The sequence below is a fragment of the Pavona decussata genome, unplaced genomic scaffold (assembly GCF_977016875.1).
Source record: "Pavona decussata unplaced genomic scaffold, jaPavDecu1.1 SCAFFOLD_371, whole genome shotgun sequence".
NCBI lineage: Eukaryota > Metazoa > Cnidaria > Anthozoa > Scleractinia > Agariciidae > Pavona > Pavona decussata.
In genome coordinates, this window is record NW_028145747.1 from 731,928 (window position 1) to 753,243 (window position 21,316).

Sequence of the window (21,316 nt, forward strand, 5' to 3'; positions counted from 1 at the left end):
GACTGAATTGTTTCTTTCACGATTGGTTGACGGTTTGTAAAGTGTTTAAGTTCAAGCAGTTATAAAATGAATGCTGTTAGCAGGTGTTTAGACATAATACTAGCACGACTTTCATACCGGTATATTAAGAGATGATTTGTTTTGTATCCTGCCGGCGGCGGGTGTGCGTTTCGGTTTATTTTGCAATGTTCTAAGTTCCTTGTTGAAACTGAAGGGAACTTGAGACAAAACAGCCTTGTTGTTTTTATTTTTCATCGCACTTTGGTTTCGTCCCGGAAAGGGAATCAACAGTTGTAGCCACTACCGGGTAAGTATTGCCCGGATTATGACTCACACTGGTACGACTTGAAGTGACATTACATTTTGGATTAGCTGGTTTATGTACACAAAAACAGCGGAGCATCTGAGCTGGACAAACTAACACCATTTTGAAGTTCCTAAACGTAGAGGTATCGTATAACTCAGTTTTTACTTAAATTGGCTCATCAGTCCAAAGCCTTTCGCTTCTATAGTTAGCTAACTTTGATGAATCATGAATTCAGGCTCAGTTTTGACACAAGACATTGTAGCGGGGATGTTCCTCAGATGTCAAGTTATTCAGTAATATTTATGATGAGAAAAGTATAGATTCTGCTATTCGAGAAGTAATAGCCATCTGGCTATAACATTTCCTTGGAAACTCCAAAACATTCCTACAAAGCTTTTGCAAAAGAAAAAAAGTAGTGCACAGAGGAACTCGTCCAAAGGTCCCTCACTCGAAGCATGAAGTTCGGAAACAAACTTTAGGCGTTATAAAATTATCGAGACTCCCTTCCCCTGAAACAAAAATATTGTTCCGTCCCCCATTTGCTAAGGCTGAGGAAACTGCATGTGTTTAGCGACAACAGTTTTGTTCGTGAATTTGTTTTCTTTAGCGCATTGCGGTTGCATGGAGCGATAATGCTCGGCAGGTTATTTGATCCATCTTCACACCTTGGGATTTTGTCCGCAGAGTTACCTTGAATAGAAACCTGCTATCTGCTGTTGTAAAACTTAATTTTATTTGCATTTTTAACTGCCCGGTACGATTGCAGGAGGAAAGGGTGAAGACTGTCATATTGATCCTTTCATTTCAAATTATTACGCGGGATGCCCTGAGGGGGCATACCGTGTCTTAAAACGGGTCGATTTCTTTTTTTTTTTCTTCGTCGTATACACAAATCGGTACATTAATTTATTCATTAAACTCTCCCCTCTCCTACTCGGGATGTATTGTTTTGATTGTCTTCAACAAAAGCAGGCCAATCAAAATCCATTCTTGTCGCTTATATTGCGAGGGAGGGGACCCACTCACCCCTACCTGTGTGACGTCAATGCATCATTTGATATATTTATTAAAGACGGATTAAGTCGCGCCATATTGTTTTAACATGTTCTGGACTCAAGTGTGCCGTTTTCAAAGGGAAATTTCACCATTTTGAAGCGGCAAATCGAAAGAATAACTTCTAAGAAGCACCCGACACGTAAAACGGTGGAAATTGGTGAGTTCTTAGTGAAGGAATCGTGCTTTGTTTGACAGTCTTAGACCACGACGCGAGACTGAAAAGAGGTCATTGAGAAGCTTACGTTATCGTAATGGAATTTGACAAATTTCCGCTGATAGTCTGAGTCGCGTAACACACGGAAAACAACGTAACGCGATCGTCGTGACTCAAACTATTCCATTAGCAAGGATAGTTTTATCAATCGGCGAAGCATACAGTTGGTATAAATGAATCACCCCCAGCATCTCGCGTAATGCCAGTATAGCAGGCATCTTGTTTTTTTTTGACAACTATCGCGCGGAATATCGCCTGATACTTAGCCAAGTTGGATGGCATCAGGCGACGTACCACCCCACAAGATCGAGCAGGAAAAATTGTTTTGTTATTCAACATATTGATAACACTACACAGTTTTATTGCAGAAAAGCTGGAGATTTTCTTTATTTGTTTTATTCTTCTCTCCCGACAAACGTTACGTCATAACGTGTATTGCAAAATATCTCTTGAGTACAGACGACGAATATCGAGCGCATTATGACCATATTTGTACTGTGTCAGTACTCCACCTTGAATAACTCTACTTGGCAAAAGGAAAGTAAAAGACGCCAAGAATTAAAAGAACAAAAATGGAAACAAAAGAAATTCTGACATGCCGTGAACCGTGAGATAAATAAGCCGCCGTTTTTCTCATGATGAGCAGGCATTGTTAACAGTCTCTATTTTTAATGCAGTGCACGTGTTATTCATCCCCTGGAAAACTGCCCAGTCCGCTGATGCAAATGTTGTTTTTGCCAACCTTATGTCTATCAAGCACCTACGTAATGGAACGATTACGGAAAATGTCAGAATATATTAAATGGCATAAAAATACAAAATGATAATTTGAGTCGCTTTCCATAAATAGTCTCAAGCAAGAGACGGGATGTTTCAGTCAGTCTTTGCTTAGAACTCGATACATGTAGCATGTATCACTTCCTGGTTAGACCCGAGGCACAGCTCCACACATTTGTTCGGTGGAAACTTTTGTTTTAAAAATTTTCGTCACAATAATCAAACGTGTTGCAATTACAGCCACATTAGATGAGGCGTAGAGGCTCTCAAGTATTTTCTGAAATACGGCTCAAGTTTTCAGTAGCAGATCTATTTCCGGCGTTCTACGATTTTCCGGCTTTTCGACATTTTGTTTAAAGTTTCAGCACTTCCTTTACATCTAAAGGTAAGGCGGAATTTTCGATAGTAAAAGCTGATTTGAACTTGCGTCGAACCTTAAGCTTAAGAGAGTGGCGACGACTGACTTCAGAAGCCGGTTGATTCACAAAACGATTTCCCTTAATATACTCACCAAAAATTTCTTCGCTTAAAAATCGTCGGTACTGATATTTTATGTGCGTACACTCATTTGAGAATCGAAACTGCGTTCCTTGTTGTTGTGTATTTAGCTGCCGTTTCAAAGTGTACACTTTTCTCGGAATTGCCGGTTTGAAATGCGGAAAAAGATACTGAAGAGTTTTAGCTCTAAAGTTTTCATTGGTGCACTGTGACCGCGTAGGGATGCAACTGATTAATTCAAAGCTATCGAGCGCCGTTTCTTCCCTGCTCGTTTATTTTTGGCTGTCCGTCAGTTGTGATTGAAAAACCAAAGACGAAGGAATGCAACATTCAAGACGCATAATGTTCACTGCTTTTAAAAGGGCACTTTCACGGCTATTTTGCTGTATTTTGGTCAAACTGCTCAAATATTTACAAAAAAAAACAACTAAATTTGCTAACATGAAATTGCTCTTTAGAGTCGACTGGGAAGAAAATATTAAGGGATTTCTCCAAACAAGAACTAGCTATAATCAGTTTTTAGCGACTTCTCTAAAATATGAACTTGAACAAATTGGCGGCAAATTTATTCAAGTCGCAATCCTTTTCCATCCTAGCCATCCGCAGCCAAACATGATTAATAGTTTCTGTATACTGGAAGGGTTCAGGGGTACCCAACGGATCGTTTCGGTAAATTATCTGTTCGGAAGGCCCTTAATCTCCTACAATTTTCTAAAGGGAATTTTCACCACGAACTTTCGTGATATGGGAAATTTAAGGCCTAGTGTTTTCGGATTGATCAAAATGTTGTTTCGGGTACCGAAAAAAGGTAAGATTTACAAAAATGCCCAACTGATTTCGAAAAGACTCAAGTTCCCTTAAAATGACCGAACAGATAAAAATATTATAGCGCTGCCTAAAATGAACATATAGAGCTTTAAAGCCACTCCAGATGGTCTAAAATAACGTTTCAAAGGATCTGAGAGAAAATTGTCGTTGGGTGCCCCTGAGGGTTTTATTTGAACTATATCTTCCACCCACCCAAATACGTATTTTGGCCATTCACTGAATGACACTAACATAGGTGACACTATCCCCTTTAAGCTCCACTGTGTTTGCTTCGGGCACGTCCAGCAATGATTAAACCCAATTGCAATGCTCTGAACAATGGTGGGAATATTACAGTACCACGAGTAACAGAAGCAGTTCTCAAACAATTTAGACACGTTTAAGATAATTATAAACGAAAAGAGCAAATGAGGTGGCCGGCCAAAACAAATAATAATTTAAGGCGTGTTGTGAAATACAATTTTTGCGTAATTGGAGCATAATCCCCGTTGACAATTGACTTCAAAATTGTGATGAAATTTCTATTTCTTCTTTGAATTAAAGGATAACTGGCAGGGGTATGATGATCGACGTAATAAACAAAAGGAAGCCAGCGCAAAAAAGAACACCGGCGATGTTTTTCAGTGCGCGCTATCGGCGGAAAGATGCCCAAATATTTTTAATAGTTCGGTGTATTGTTTTTACATTCAATGATTTATCGACTGCGCCAGAATTCAAAACAAACAGAATAAGGCGAGAGAATACCAGCCGCTTGTCGAGATAATATTATACACCGAACTAAATTTCAGGTAGCCCTTTCTTCTTGCGTATAAACATGGTATTGGTGGACGTTAGTAACAGCTGTCTCCAAGGCAGTCTGCATGGCTTGAAATGACAACTGATAGACGGAAAAAGCATTTATAGTAGATTGTAATCAGAGAATATGTCACATTTTGGACGCAACTAGGAACTTGTCTTTCGCGTGGTCTGCCGAATTCTTCAATAAAACGTGATCAGACAGCGAACATTCGTCAGTTGGCTTTGGAAAACGAAGAAAACTGTTCGCTGTACCAGCAACTTAATCGCCACCCAATTAACTGGTAAGATCCACTCTGTAGCATCAGGCAGTTTGGTTAATACGAATTATGCTAAAACAAACACAGTTTTCAATTTCCTTTCAATAAAGAGAGGTTCGGCAGGACTGTGGAATTTTCCGGTTGGTGGTTGTACATGCTTCAAATTAGGAGAAAACGTTTCAGTTACCGAGGTTGGGCAAATCAAGGAGTAGGTTTTTAAGGCTTTCTTCTGATGAGTGATTCGTGATAATTTTATCAGAAAATCGTATCCTACAAGGATCTTACTCATCATTCAGTTATATTACGCTGTTTTGTTAATTTGTTTTGTCAGAGTACAGAATGTCAAATTTCGATATTCGTTCGGTTTAATTTCAACGCGATTCCAACGGTTTTCTTTTCTTTTTTTGGTTCTGACAGTATAGATGATAAAATTAAAGGTAAAAGTTGCCAATTATAAACCAACAGTCGTCTAAATATATCGCTGATTATTCTTAAACCAACGTTTTTAACAACACAAGGAGACTGAATTAATATTTAGACCAGAAAATGTAAGCCATTACACCACTCAAAAGATCTCTCGGTTAGACCAGTAATATCCCACAAATATAAATAAACTGAGCATCATTGATATTTTTACTTTAAAGCGTATGTTGTCTCAATTTTGGACATACGAGTTTTAATTATTCATTTGCCTTCCTTCTGTGAATAAATATCAATGAAAATTTTGCATGGTTGGTCAGTAATTTGCTGTCCTCAGTTTTTGCACAAAAGCCTAAACCAAAACTATTTGATGAAGACCCAGGCATTAATTTTATTTCGACCGGTACCTGGTGGGACGGAAAAGCTTTTAAAGGTGTGAAAACAAAAACCTAATTATTGAACTGACAAGGTAAAAGAGAAGAAGACCTCGGCAAAATGATGCGATTGTACCAGATCAAATTTTTCAGCGCTTAAAATTTAGTTGCTTTCACATTTCAACCCAACGTAGACACAACAAATCGAATCTCACGTGACAGACAATCGAGTACAGAGCGCGCCAAAACTAATGGCGTGAATGCTCCAGCATTGAAAACAATTCTTCGTGAAATTGCATTCAAAGCTGTTTAGCGCGTTCTTTGTTCCAAAACGTTTTCCAGCAGCGCGCCGGATTGTGATGCCTGTTTAGGGAACAAAAACGTGAAGGAAGTGGGTTTAAACGCGGACCGGAAGTGGTGAGTCCACATAAAGGAAAGGCGGACAGTATGGTTTCAATTACGTACGCCGATAGTATTTCGGAGGGCAAGAGTGTAATTAATGCATCTCTTGTACGTTTGGTTTTGTGTTTGGCTTTTAACCGCACACATCCACATGAAAGGATCTTGTAATAACCAAGGTATGATAACTGTAGAAATTCAAGTTTTAAGACGCGGAGGTAATGAATGAGTGCAACGGTTTGCGAGCTTTATTTGGGAGAATGTGATTGTGATCGCAATTCGATGTGCATACTAATGCCCCTTGAGTTTGTTTTTCTCGCCCAATGGAAGCGGGCTTTTTATGGACTGTTTTCATTTGTCAACATACCAATAAGCGTAGGAAATCGTAATGACAAACCCACGACAAAAACGTCTGAGAGCTGAAGTAATAATTTAAAATTTTTATCCAAGAAGCAGTCTGCGAGCGTTGGTTGTTCGAAATCTCTGTGCGGATCACTATAGTAGGAGATTTTTAGAGGCTTCTCCGCGGATTAGAGTTCGCTTTGTTGACTCAAGCCATAAAAATCCCATCGTGTTATCGATCATTTAACAAGCGTTGAAAGCTAAGTTTGGAGGATTTGTTACGCGACGGCTTCTTGCTCGTCAGAAGTTCTCGCGAATTGGTGAGTCAAATTAACGAAGGCATTTCCATTTTTGTCCTTTAACGATTTTAGTAGGTTTACGGTTTGTCAAAGTGACTTCAGTCATTCAACATTCCTGAACTCAATTGCCGCGGATTATAATCAGTCATGTCAGAATGAGTTCTTGAATTCAGTCAGAAAGGTGGAAGTTTTGACGCAGAACGTGATGATTTGTATGAAGAAGCTATTGTTGTTGTGGGGGGCTGGCTGCACGCGCGTACGATCGAAGTATTGGATTTCGATCTAAAGTTTGTATACGGCTGTTTCTAAACCTTGTATAATTTACTGTTAAGGTAAAATTTCGCCACCGAAAGCCGTGCTTTTAACCATGTAACTGGTAAACGCGAATGATTTCGTAGATCTACAAAGACCTACAAACAACTTGGTTTGTTTCGTTGAAATTTGAGTTTGATCTGTATATTGGAATTTGGACGTGTCAGTCGCCATGTGAGTAGCTTTGGTTGACCCCGGGTGACAGGGATATCGCATGTCGGACTGTTTTTGATGTATTCTTATGTATCTATTGTCTTTTACTATCATCTTGTAGAACTACGATAGAAATGAGTGCTGTAGTAAAGGGTGCGTTGCTATGCCTGTTCTTCTCGACCGTTTACGTTGGGAGCAAGGATATTCCGAAGACGCCATTTGAAGGTAATGCTTCAAGTCATGTACCCTGTTAGTCTCTTTATATTGAAATTAAAATATTGAATAGTACTTAATGTACCATTCGCCATGCACTTATGCAATACAGGTTTAAGCTTTTTTCTGCGGTTTGTGATATTTTCTAAGTAGAATATCCACAATATATAATTGGTGCAGAAAGGTTTGTAAATATCGAGTTGTTTTTTCAAGAGGGCCAAATAAAGCGAACCGTTTGAAGGGTTTTGTTTTACAGATCCTTAGTGCCCTCTTAGACTTTGTGTATTTCATCAATATACAAAGGTATCGTGCGCGGTTGGAGGGAATTACAATGAATACTGAATACAACCAACTTTTCAGAGACTTCCAATAAACAAACAAAAAAGAAATTTAATATCTTCTGTAATGAAATGACACGCTACCACAAATCTCGTTGACTCCTTTACGTGCGAAAATCGGGATGGCGACTTGCAATTGCCAAGTTTTACTTGACATAAGGTAAGGGGAAATGTTTACAGACGCTGCAAAAAACTTCACTAAGCTTAATTTTTATTTGCATCTCCATGGTGGCCATTTCCAATTTCCTGATCTCTCCGTATACAGAGGAATACTATTAACATTTACATATAATGCTGTCAGACGTACCGCATAGTAAAACATCAGGAAGCTATTACATGTAAAGCTTTTGTGGAAAGCTTTGATGATCCAAGCTTGATTCTCGAGTAAAATGCAAATTGGCTCAGTTCCCTTTCTATGATGATTTAAAATCTTTTGTTTGGGATTGAACGAAAAGTTCTCATTGAAGATTTAGATATTGTAGGCTTAGGTACGATCGAGTATTCTGTGGAATTCCTCGACAGGTCGAACCAAGTACGAGACTATTTGACAGAAAATGGTAGTACTATTCTCTCATTAAGCGCAATTCCGTGAAACCCCTCACAGCTTTCGGAAGCGAAATTTAACACGGAATAACTGGAAGGCTCGTTTGCTTCCAATTAGCCTTTCATCGAGGTTTCATTTACAAGATTATAAAGTAAACAGAAATAGCTCAACAAAATTATTGCGAAACTAACAATATCCCTAGAGGTTTGGGCCACATGCGAGGAAGATGTTTTCGATTTTTTCTCTCTCTATTTAGAAACAACAGTTCGATCTGATAACCCCGTAGTTGTTTTGTCTTCCGCTCCTTGAGTTTGAAAACTGAGATGCAAATTTGTGATAATTTTTTTTTACAATACAAACACCATTTCTGCTTTGTGCTGAGGGTGGGGGTGGGGGTAGGAATTAGAAGCAACTTAGTTGTGGTGGGGTAGTGGGAAAATGGTTTCAGTAAGAATGATGTTTGAATTAAAATGGCTTGTTTGATGGTTTCCGTAATCCTCGATTGTTTTTAAGTTTTGTCAATAGTGGTTACATTTGAACCCCTTGTGGTTTTGCCTTTGTCTTCTAGTATCTTTTTGTAAGATGAAAATGCCATTGGTTACCAGCATGTGCGGTGTTTAATGTCAGCAAAAAGCTTACCAGTATTCAGCAATCAAAGGCATTTTACTTGCAAAGTGGAGTGAAGATTAAATCTTACAGCTGAGTTCAAGACCACTGGTGGTTGTACAAAAAAGTATTGTTATTAATAACAGTTACTGAACTAAAAGTCAGTTTTTTCAATTTACTTTTCATTGCTGGGACTTTTGATTCTAGTGATACGTGATCTATATCCCATAATTTTTCCCTCCCCTTCCCCCTAGGGATGCACATAATCTCTCATTTCTAAGGTTATCAGTTGAAAGCATCATTCAAGGATGCAGAACAACAGCTCTTTTTTAAGCCCCACTTCAATTTTGCCTGCAGTGGGTAATTTCTCAATGTGTCTTGTAAGTTATCCAGTCTATAAAACAGAGGGAATCCGCCCAGTCATTATTAATGGTCTGGGAAAGAAGTAAATTGCTTTGATCTTATGTGCCCCAAGGCTAACATCATTATGTTCATGATTTAATGAAAATTTCTGTTTCGGGAATATCGATCTTCATTCTCTTCAATCAAGAAAGCACAGCTGGAATGATCATGTAGGTGACGAGTGTTTTCGAAAGAAAATGTGAAACTGTAGCTTAACATGAGAAAAGTGATATTGCGAGATATTACATGATGTTTCCCAGGTGTTCATGGATGGTGGCTTAAGTTGATCAGTTTGATTGATAGTATTGTTTAGTGGTGCATCCAAATATCAGAGACTAAAGTGATCTGACTTTGCATGACTATTTTTGGGAAGATCATATGAAATGACCAGAACAGTCTGAGGATTTGGTTACGATCCCAAAGCTTCTTTAGAGTTCAGCGAAATTTGTGAACATTAACATACATGTACTGTGGCCTAAAAATATGTGAACTAGACAGTCACAGAAAAGAAACAAACAGCTTGATTTGCTATTGTGGGCGAATCTTGTTATCTTGAGTTTCCAAATGTAATTAAGACAATTTCTTAGACTAATTTAGTAACAAAATGATAGCTGGTTGATTAGTAGTGTGTTTCAAGTCTCACAGTCAATTAAACCTGCTGTAGATCCATACATCATTTCTTTGGAATGTGAGATGGGAATTTTGAAAATTAGAGATAGCTGCTGATTGTGGGAGCATTTTCATCTGAACTTCCAAAATTATTCTGTTAACTCTCTCCCCTAGCCTCATCTAAAAGGAAAGAAAGAATGAAGGAAATCACATAATCAGGGAAATGTTTTTTAGTCACTTTCATGTGAATGGTCAGTGTGGGATTTTATTCAGAAACATCAAACTTGGAGCCACATTGTACAGTGTTTTAAACAACAAGAGATACTCCTTGGAAATACTTTGTAATGGGGTGCACTTTGCTGTTTTCTAAATCCTAACCAGAAAATATGTAATTTTCCAATACCTGTTTTGTACCCCTTTTCAGATGTAAAATCAATTACCCATTTTAGACTTCCAGGCCAGACTGATTAAAATCTATACCTGTTTTCATATCAAAACAGCTCAAGCACCCCCCTACCCCTCCCACCCCCCCTCCCCCAGGGGGAAGGTTAGCAACTGTCTCTATAGAAAAAGTTTGATTACACTTCAGATGTAATTTATCCCCCAACCCGTGAATCAAGATCACCTGTGAGAGCCAATGTGGTTTATTAATAACTTGATTTATTTTGAGAAAATTCAATTAGTTCTGTGTGCATCTGGGAGGTTTTCTTTCATAAGGGGTGTTGAAAAGTCCCTTGGCCAATTGACAATCTTGCAAAATAATAATAGGCCAAGTTTCAGAATCTCACTGATCCTGTAGACCGGGTCTCAAAATCATTTTTTTAGTGAACATATTGGGATGTAGTTTATACAGTCTTGGACTTTAAAGCCCAGCTCTGGTCATCTACAGTTTATAGGCATTAATTTTATAATCTTAGATTTGCCATGGGACTTGAAAATCCTTCAAAAGAGGGCATATGTTGGGTCATCTAGGCATTAGTCTTAACTTATGAGATTTGCCATGGGACAAACCCTTCTAAAGGTGGTATATTTTGGGTTCCCTTATCTTCTGTAGGTGCACATAGTCAGCAGTTCCTACTGGATAATTTACAGGTCGGATTAGTTCAATGTATTGAGTAAAACATCTTGTGGTATAAATATTAAATTAATTCTTGTGCTCAGCATACAACAGAACTTGTGATCATGTGATACCTCACAATGACCTCCAAATTCACTTTGATTTCTAAATCAGACTTAATTAAGCTCCAAGCATGCCGCAGGTTGTTGTTATTAGAAACTGGTAGGTTTTCAAGCCTGCTGGAGGGCTATACATGTACATGCTGTAAAAAAAGTTTTTTTTAGTTATATCAAATAAAGTTTTAGTTGAAAACGTCATAATTAACACCTTTCCTACACAATCCCCAGTGAGAGAAACAATTAATTTTGATGTATCACTTCAAAGGTCGGTGAATAACACCTTTCATGACAATTTCTTCAGCTTGTAGTTTTGACAAGCAAAGGTTGTCTTGATAAGAAATATATAATTTCCACCTGGTCAGATTTAATCGTGAACAGGAAAGGATTTGGCACTTGTTAATGGAATTTAAACTTAAGCTGTAATTTAAGAGTTGAGAAGCTAAGGGAGCCTAAAACAAACAAACAAAAGGGCAGGCTAAAAATGTATCTTTCTCTTTTAACCCTTTAACTTTTAATATCAAAGAACAAATTCTCCCATCTTGTCCTCATTATTTTCTTACAAAAGTACTGGGAAGACCTTATGAAGGCATACCTGCCAATCCCCGCAGTTCAAAAATCGGGACACGTCTAGAAATCTTCATGGGCAGCCAGCAGAACTGTGTCAGCAACAGCGAAGAGCCTCCAAGGGTTGTGGCATCAAGGCTTTTTTTAGGGCTTCAGTTGGGGGGGGGGGGGGGGGGGTTCAACCTTACACCGTACGTTCAACATTTAATTAGGTTCAACAGAAAAAAGAAACGCACAATCCGTGGTCGATCTTATCTAGTGGGAGTGTGAAATGAACAGACAAGGAGGAAGTCTGTTTCATTTTTTACTAAGTATTCAATATTTATAGTGGATTCCAAAAGCGGGAGATTTATGTACCAAAGTGGGAGAACGGGAGACAAGGCAAAAAAGCGTTAGTCTCCCGCCAAAAGCAGGAGAGTTGGCATCACTGTGAAAGTATCAAGAAAATTGGGTGATCATATCCTTAATTCTCATGAACTCAGGGGCTGAATAAGCATTGATATTACAAGGAGAAATTTGATGCTGATCATTGTTAGGGCTTAAGTGGTTAGGTAGATCAGTTGTGGAGGAACTGTTGTTTAGAATAATTTGCGTAAAGCCCATGTGAAGAATGGAACCTTAAAATTTTGAGATTCTTGTCTAAGGATTCATGGCAACCCCTTTGGAAGTTTTAGTAAAGGTGTCTCTGTTTCACTAGGGCTAATTCTTTATATAAGCTATACTGGTGTGTGCCACTGCAAGCCAACAAGGGGTCTGTACTATTCTAGAGTGGACTTTGAGCCATTCTGGTCCTTAATTGGGTCATGGATTTTGACATCTTGATCCAAAAATACTGGGATATGGTCTTGCGTTTTTTTATGAGAGTGTTTAAATGTACATTGATCTCTTTTTGTGGCCAAAGAAAACAAGAGAGAAAGGGGATTACTTAAGCAAAATATGTAATCCCTGATTATAAAGATCTGTTTACTGCATCAGACATGCAAACTAATTAATCAGGTCCTTTAATCGAATGTGGATAATATGTAGAGAACTGTATGAAAACATTGGATAAAATGGTGACTGAAATATAGCTGGGTCAGGATTCAGAGGAAAGAAAGTAGTTACCCTTCTTGGTACCTCTAAATGCTCTCGGAAATAATGTATTGAAAGGCAATTGATTAGTCTGGTGGATTAAGAGTGCAAGATTGATGGTGATTAATAGCCTTGGAATCCAATTTTCTCAAATTATCTGCTCTAATTTGGCATGCAATCAGATATTTGACTATAATTGGCTATTGAGTCAGAAATGTAGTTCCATATTTGGGTGAGTGATAGAAGGGCTTGAATTTGCCCAACAAGGTTACAGTGTATGACTTAAGCCAAAAAACTGGGCCAATTAATATTGTTAAGCGATGCTTGAAATAATAAATATTTGCATTTCTTCTCTGTTAATTTAAGAGCTCCTGTAAATGAAAGTTCTAAAATGATAGCAAGTCTGTAGGCCAAAGAAGAGTGGAGAAATTTGGATTGTAATGGCCAAATCATCACTTGCATCTTTCTTTCACCAGACTGGTTAAAAGGTTGCTACCAGCCGCCTCCATTTTCATTTTTTCTTCCTCCCTTCCTTTTCCCTAATTTTTCAAATTCTCTTGGCCAATGGCCTTTCAGGCAAGTGTGTATCCAGCAGTGTCATGTACATGTACTTAAAATAAGAAGTATTTAACTAATAAAAATTTACAAATTCCAGTAATAAGAGGTTTGTCAGTTTTGTCGGCTTCAGGAATTCGACAGAAAAAATCTGAGCTCCCCCAGGCATCACACATCACCAGTGATTTTCTGCGAACTGGTTTGATGCTCCAAACTGTCCTTCTGTCATTTACATGTATAAGGAGCCATCTAGCTTGGCCATACCTACTTGATCCATATGTAATCCTGTAAAACATTGTGTTGTTAAAAATCTCTTAATTAATTTTAATTTATAGTCCAAATTTCTGTTATTAATGTTATGTGATAATAATAATAATAATAATAATAATAATAATAATAATAATAACAACAACAACAACAACAACAACAACAACAACAACAACAATAATAATAATAATAATAATAATAATAATAATAATAATAATAATAATAATAATAATAATAATAAGAGCTGTCCTTCCTTATTGAATGCTGTCAGAAATGGATTATCTGCCAGAACGCAAAAATATAGTTAAGAAGTTCTATGAATACGTATAAACTGTTTGAATGTAATGAAAATGATTGAGTGTAACATAACTAGCCCAGACCCGTGTTCGCAAGTTATGTATTAAATAATTCATGAAAACAAAAATGAAATCTTCATTAATAATAATAATGATAATAATAATAATAATAATAATAATAATAATAATAATAGTAATAATAATAATAATAATCATCATCATCATCGTCATCATTATCATCATCATCATCACCAGTTTTTCCTCTCCCTGAAAACCAACGTTTCAAAATGTCAATTTGATCTGGAGTGTCCCAGTGCAATTAGCACTCTGCACTGATAAATACTTGTACATTAATTGACAGTTGATTTTATTTATATTTTTCAGATATCAAGCAGTACATAAAGACCTTAGACACTAGAGGAATAAGCACTGGAAGTTATTCTTTGCTGTCAGTTGATGAAAAGCATAACAACCTTCTGGTTGGAGCAAGGTGAGCAAATTGAAGTTGAACCGTATAAGCATAATATACTTTATGAATAAGAAGATCGCGATATGCAAATTAATTCAATGTTGAGGGTTTCTTAACAATTTTATGCTAATTTTGAACTTCATCCAACAGTTTTGTCAAACAAGTGAAGAAGGCAATTCTTTTGAAAAGATATCTTCTCCCAGGGCTCTTCATTCCCCACCCCCCCCTCCCCCCACCCACCCAATGTTGTTTTATACAATTGACACTACAGTCAACTCCCTTTGTTGCGGACACCCTCTTGACCACAAGATGATGTCATTAATAGCAGGGATTTATTTCAGTCAAATGTCTGTAATGTATTTTTACCGGGGATTTAATTGCTGTCCATATTATCAGGGTGTCCGTAATAGCCAGGTGTCCACAAGGCAAGATTTGACTGTACTTGATCTGTAGAGAATTTTATATTGGTAACTTTGTATGGAAAATGTCTTGAGTTAGCTGTATAGATTTATGTTTTTTATTAGCTCTGTTGATTAATATATAATTATATAATTTTCAGAAATAATGCTTTTCTGGTGAATTTGGATGACATTGACACTTACGTGGTAAGACAATTAAATATGTACTACCAAATAACGTTTTATTTTGGAGTCAGGTCTCCACCATTACAGTATTACTGTGTTTTCATTCATTACATGTAAGAACTGCTCCAGTGCACAGGGGTGACAAATGATCATGGTACAAAATATTGAATATGTGACTCGCCAAAATTTTTGTAACATAATTGTGTGTTCTAGGGTGGGAGGGGAGGTGGTGTTTGGGTGGGGGTGGGAGTGGGGGACACGCTTTGTAAAGTAGACTCTATTGGGAGGCTTTGCCCACAAAAGGGTTACCTTATTCATATAAAAGGGTATAGAAAAGGGTATATAAAAGGGTATAGAAATTTCGTGATCTGATGAAGTTTTGAAAAGGGTCTTTCAAAAAGTGTGCTTTTTCAAAAATCATCCAAAAACCAGAGCTGCAATTAATGCAAAGTGTAAAGCTAAATAGGACTTGAAACCAAACCATCTGTGGAGAGGCTTTAACATCCTAACAAGCACATACTTTTCTCTTGTTCATTATATTTCTCATAGAGAGAAGTAAAATAATACCCAGTAAATTAAATTGCCTCATTCTTAAGGAAACAAACATTTGGCTGTATTTGCGCAATGTTGTAGGTTATTGACATGAGACTTTGGACTGTGCAAGTGACATCAGTGCATGGGGTGTAATGCTCTGGCCACGAGATGCATGAGTTGTTTTTCGAAGCCCTGTATAACATGTAACAGTGGGTGTTTTAGATTTTAAAGTGAGGTTGACGTTTTGTACTAAATTTTCTGTAATCCATCTTAGTCATGGAATGTGTCAAAGCCATCCAGCAGAGTTACTTGTGACAAAACTAAGGTAATTTTTTAAATATTATTGTTGTGAACTGGTTTAATTTATTGCAGAAAACCGATAACAGATCAGACCTGCTCACACTCTACGGGGGGTGTCAACTCTAATAAACGCTGTTCCGGGACAAAGCCAAAATTGTTCCAGGAATCTGGAGATTTTTCTGGGAATCAGGACACTTAAAAATTTTTCCGGGAAACACGCTATAATATTCCGGGACATTGCAGAAAAAAATCGGGACATCAAAGGAGATGTATCCCAGAAATTCGGAAGGATGATCCAAATTTCCGGGACGACTAAGGTTAAGACCTAGTATTGCTCAAACAGCCTTTGTTAGAGTTGTCTACCCCCGTCACTCTCTTGCTATATGAGCTCCGTAAAAACTTGTTCGACGTCTCAATCATGTTGATTGTGTAGATTGTGTAAATATATCTTTTAGAGTCTCTTTTGCTCATTAGCAACACACCCCTAAACATGTCAATCACTGATCATAGCATAAATACAATTTCAGACAACATAATAAACATGCTTGTGTCACTAGAGTCTTGACAATCTGCGAGCCAGCGAGCCATGCGAGGCAGACGTGCGAGGCACTCAGGTTAGCCTAAAAAAAACACTCCGGTTAGCCTAAAGAGCACTCCGGTTAGCCTAAATAGCACTCAGGTTAGCTTAAATAGCTCCCCGGTTAGCTTAACGGTTAGCATTTATGTTGGGGGTTGTTCATGCCTCGCATGCCTCGCATGGCTCGCACATTTGGCTCGCTGGCTCGCACATTGGCCACACTCGTGTCAGTATGTAGCTTATAACGTACTGTGAGTTACTTTTCCACCATTCCAAGGATTCCTGTCTTAAATTTTATTTCCTTGTTTTAAAAATGTTACTTTGGCTTAATTCCAGGATGTCCTCTGTAACAACTTTGTCAAGATAATGTTAACGTTTAAGGAGAGAATTTTACTCTGCTGGACTGGAAAACAATCCACTGATGGCTGTACTTGGAGAAATGTATGTAATCAACCATATTTATATTTTTGTTGGTATTGAACTGGATCTAGTCTGCAATGGAAGCTTTTGTGGGGGAATATATTAAATATTTGCATGTGAAAAGGTTCCCCCACTTAAGCCTAGTCTGCAGACTAGTTCAGTTCAATACCAAGAATGCAAGTCCGGTCTATTTAATTATTGGTACCTAGACAAAGTCAGTTTATTTTGATTTTATAAGCTATTATTTTGTTTTAACTTTCAATATTGTGTTTTTACAAAATAACCAGTCAAGTACCCTCAATTTAGCAATATTGGTCACTTTACGTTGACTGCGTCTACTTGGCTAATTGACAGTTGCTCTTTGACAAGCCCAATTCACACTCCAACCAGTGCAAACCTACATGCACAATATGTAATAAATGCTGTTTTGCTAATAAAAAGTTACTAATTTTTACGTTGGTAAATTGAAACTAAAGTGTCTGCAGGGCTGACAGCTGGGATGGAAATGAAGACGCCTTGAAAATAATGGGTGGTGTTTTCAAGTTCAGTTGCATTGTATCACGTAAAAATGCTGAAAGTTTATCAAGCCTTGTTTTCCCTTCAAAAATCTAGCAGAAAATTATTTTCTGGCTGCCATAATAAGCCTTTTGCTCAGAAGGAAAGGGATATATTCACACTTTTGAAGAAATCCATTAAATCCCCAACAAATAGTACCTGTAACTTGTGGTGAATTACGAATTTCAACTCCCAGTCACCATAGTTTCAAAGTTGATGACCTGCTCTAACCCCCCCCCCCCCCCCACCAAAAAAAAAAAAAAAAAAAAAAAAATGATCTGGCAAGTTACAGATTTGCATTGACATATGCTGTTGATATGTCATACTGTAGTGACTTTTTATTGAAGGGCAATTTAATTTTTTTAAGAATTAGGTCTTCAAAACTGACAACAAAAATGAGTAATTTTTGTGTAATAGAACACTATTGTTTGGGAAATATTTGGGAAATGCTCGTTTTTCCTGAAGGTTGTATCTAGGACCGTGTGAGTGTGTAGTTCCCATCTGCAGTACAAAAAGTAGTAAAATCCCACTTGTTATATTTGTGAATTACCCTTTAAAACACTCTGTACTAATATATTTCACATGTTTATCCTCAGAGGACAAATTTACAAGATGCTCCTGGCAATGATAATGAAGGATATGTATTCAAATCAGCTGAAGTATACGACTTGGCAAGCTTAGGACCTGACCAGAATGATACATCTGTCATAACAGGTGTGAATCACACTTAACCCCTGCCCATCAGTTACTGGGAATTAACATTCAATTGGAAAACTACAAAACCAGTTCATCCCCTGCTTAATAACCCCCTGGAGGTCAGATTTTTTGATAAGCCCTGTCCCTATTAAGCCCCTTTAAATTTCCATGTTAGAAAACCAAAAGTAAACACAATGAAATACTTAAAAACTTAGCCATACCAATGGTGAGAACATCAGTTGTATGTGATGTCGTGATACACGGTAGCTGACTTTTTTTCGTCAGTGACACAGGGATACTCCAAAAAAGAAATCCGAATTCTCCTAACAGGAGTCAAACTTATGAGTGGTCTACCTACTGAACTACAGGAGACCCTAGGGAGTTTGGCCATTAAACTCTAGGTTCATATGACAAACATCCTGCATACTGCTGAGATCTGAATGTTGATGAGTGGTATTACCATATAATTCCTTGCGAAGTGAGGTTAATAAATTTGTCTGGCTGAGTCGAAGGCCCGAGCAAAGCTAAGCCGTGCAAATTTGAGTGAAAAAAAAAAAAAAATAAAAAATATATATATATATATATATATATATATATATATATATATATATTTATATATATATAATATCGTTGAAGGTGTCTGCAATGTTGCCTGGCAACAGTGAAAAACAAAGTGTGAATGACATCAGACAAAGGGAAGGTTGCCAGGCAGCAACAGGTTGGAAGACAGACTGGCGTCAGACACAGTTTGTTGGAGCAAAATTTGCATACATTGGGAAAGTTTTGCGTTCAGTGTCGGATCAAATTTCAACTGCAATGTTCATCAATATTCACTGGATGGAAATATCTCTGCAGAATCTTTTCCCTTTCTTCCAGAAATCTTTTTTGTGAAAGATTGCATTGAAGAAATTACACGTTTTGTGGCCACAGTAAAATAATTTTCTGTGAGAAATAAATTCATAGAACACGACAGCGCATGCATGCCCGTTGTACATTTCGTCGCGTCAGCAATAGATTTCAACCGCAAACTAGCTTGTGGAACTACGAAAACACCATGCTCAGCAAAATAGTTGTTATGTTCAGAAACCTTTTAATCTCCTCATTTGATGCTACAATACGAGTAAAGAGGGCTTTCCACCCAGCCCTAGCTTCGCGAGGTTTTGCGAGTCACGTATTTCTAGTGACATTGTTAAAGAGATCAGATGTTTTATCGTAGTGAATTTATTGATAAATGAATTTTCAGTGAGCGACACAGGCATACTCAGTATGTGACAGAGTATACTTGTGTCACTGACGGAAAAATTCATTTATCAACATTTTGTCTTCAAATGATGTGCAGAAGTATTATTGTGCCAAGGTAAAATGACATATTTGCATACTTTTTTGCAATGTACATATTATTTAATTTATGGCCTTAGTAGTGGCATGTTTCAATAAGTTCTCTGGTAAATTTCAAAGTTAATTCTAAGTTTTGATTTGAATTAAGTGCCCCCCTCTCCAATAACCTCCTCCCTCCAGTTCTTGGGACCTAAAATAAACAAACTCCCTGGGGGCTTTTAGCCTTCTCTGCCAACAGACAATGAGTTGCTGCTTACTGCAGCTCTGATGACACTAATTTCCCATGACCCTTTTGGACCTACAGCTGTAGCTCATTCTGCTTACTACATGTACCTCAAACTATTAGAAAACATTTTTAAGAAGGCTAGTCTTAACCCTATAAGCCCTAACAGTGATCAGCATCAAATTTCTCCTTGTAATATCGATGCTTATTCAACCCTTGAGGTCATGAGAATTAAGGAGATGATCAACCAAGGTGAATTTTCTTGATATTTTAATACTATAAAATACCAGTACTACAATAAGAAAAGTATGGGGACAAGATAGGAGAATTTGATCTTTGATATAATTTAGGTGTTAAAGGGTTAATTGCACTTTTACACTTATACTGCTCTGCTTTACATGTACTCCACAATATTGTCTCCCTTCACACAGGTGTACTAAATGTGTACCGGTGCCATACTACTGAGAATAACCCTGCGACAGACCAGCATCCCTTCCAGGGGGGAGTAGCAATACTCCTAGTTGCCTCATGGAACAGAAACTGGGTTCCATCCATATGGACCACTTAGGCTTATAGTGCGACATTACCAAAAATTCAATGTTACTTTTGTTTAGCCTAAAACATTTTGTTGAGATTAGTACAAAAATGCTGAATGCATTTTCTTTTTTTATCAGAGCATGGGACACTTTTTACTGGCACCTTTCAGCCTTATCGAGACAAGTCAGTGATCTACAGTAAAAGTTTTAAGCGGGCCCAACTGTCAAAGCAAGTGCATACCGCTTTAAAGGAGAGTTCGTTTTTTGCTGGTAAGTACACTGTATTTGTTTGTATGACGTAGAAGATTAAAATGTGCATAATTTGTAAGAGACTTAAGCAGACAGTCAAATATGCCATTTCCAAGTTAGTTTGAACTTCATTATGAAATCGACGCTATAGCGCAAAGCTTTTCATATGAAAATAAATTTTGCTTGAATATGAATGAAAACTAGTTTTCATAATGCAAACTTTGCAATTAGCATCAATGATGGTTTACAGCAACTCAGCAATGGCCTGTTCTTGGGAGTGCTGTCAAGTTCTCTAAAGGCCTGCTTTACTTCATACTGATGCTTGGCTCAAAAGCCATGGAATTATAGTTACATAGTTGCATAGTTACATAGCTTATATATTAAAGAGTTAACCGCCACTGTGGTCACTAAACAAAAATGTGAGATTTTTATAGACATAAAAAACATTGCAGGCAGCCCTGATTGAGAAACCTTTTCTTCATGTGCCTTTGAATTTGAAATTACTTCTGAAATCACTACATTGTAAATGATATCCCATTTTCAAGTAGTTGATCAGGATAGTTGAAGAAGTCCGCCTTGAAGAAATTTTACCTTGAATCTGGCCGAGGTCTACAGCAATTTTGGCAAAATTTCGCCAAATGTTGTCAACTGCAGTCTTACCAGGGTTTATGAGTATAAAACAGTACCAAAAGGGCACACTTGAAAAAACTGATTTTCTTTGCACCAAATTATGAAGTAGTCGGATTGGGGGTTGGGTCGAGAGACATTTCTGGATGGGTTATTCTTTGTGTAACATGTTTATATCAATTGTGTGCAGATCTGCGTCCTGCAATCTTGTCTTATAGGGAGTGCACCTGTATATTTATGAGCTTTGAAGTCTTTTCAGTTTTGTTTTGAAACTTGCCTGAGTATAGAAAACCTTTATTTTTTTTTGGCAGATGTTCATTTTGTAAAGAGTTTCGAAATTGGGCAGTACGTTTACTTCTTTTTCCGTGAGCGGACTTTGGAGTGCCAGACTTGTGGAAAGTACAAAATTTCCAGGGTGGCAAGAATATGTAAGGTACTGAACAAATATGCAATAAACAGCTAGCGACAGTGACACTTATTTAATATATACAAACTCACATGTAGCTGCTACTCAGATATAGTTGCTTGTATCA

The 21,316-nt window shown here is 37.5% G+C and overlaps 1 protein-coding gene across 7 annotated transcripts in view; it reads left to right on the plus strand.

Annotated features, from left to right (window-relative positions):
- LOC146452355 (semaphorin-5A-like) overlaps window positions 1–21,316 on the plus strand; it is a 42,513-nt gene that overhangs the window by 7,239 nt on the left and 13,958 nt on the right. For 2 of the 7 annotated variants that reach the window (XM_085097965.1, XM_085097963.1), the window contains exons 2-9: window positions 7,156–7,259; window positions 14,060–14,165; window positions 14,704–14,749; window positions 15,537–15,587; window positions 16,476–16,580; window positions 17,711–17,828; window positions 20,046–20,177; window positions 21,095–21,216. In XM_085097965.1, coding sequence (XP_084954091.1) covers window positions 7,169–7,259; window positions 14,060–14,165; window positions 14,704–14,749; window positions 15,537–15,587; window positions 16,476–16,580; window positions 17,711–17,828; window positions 20,046–20,177; window positions 21,095–21,216 — 771 coding nt within the window. In that variant the 5' untranslated portion in view covers window positions 7,156–7,168. Of the gene's footprint in view, window positions 1–429; window positions 450–4,520; window positions 4,760–5,795; window positions 6,147–6,222; window positions 6,591–7,155; window positions 7,260–14,059; window positions 14,166–14,703; window positions 14,750–15,536; window positions 15,588–16,475; window positions 16,581–17,710; window positions 17,829–20,045; window positions 20,178–21,094; window positions 21,217–21,316 lie in introns of those variants that run through there. The other 5 variants (XM_085097964.1, XM_085097961.1, XM_085097959.1 and 2 more) reach the window with 5 other exon arrangements.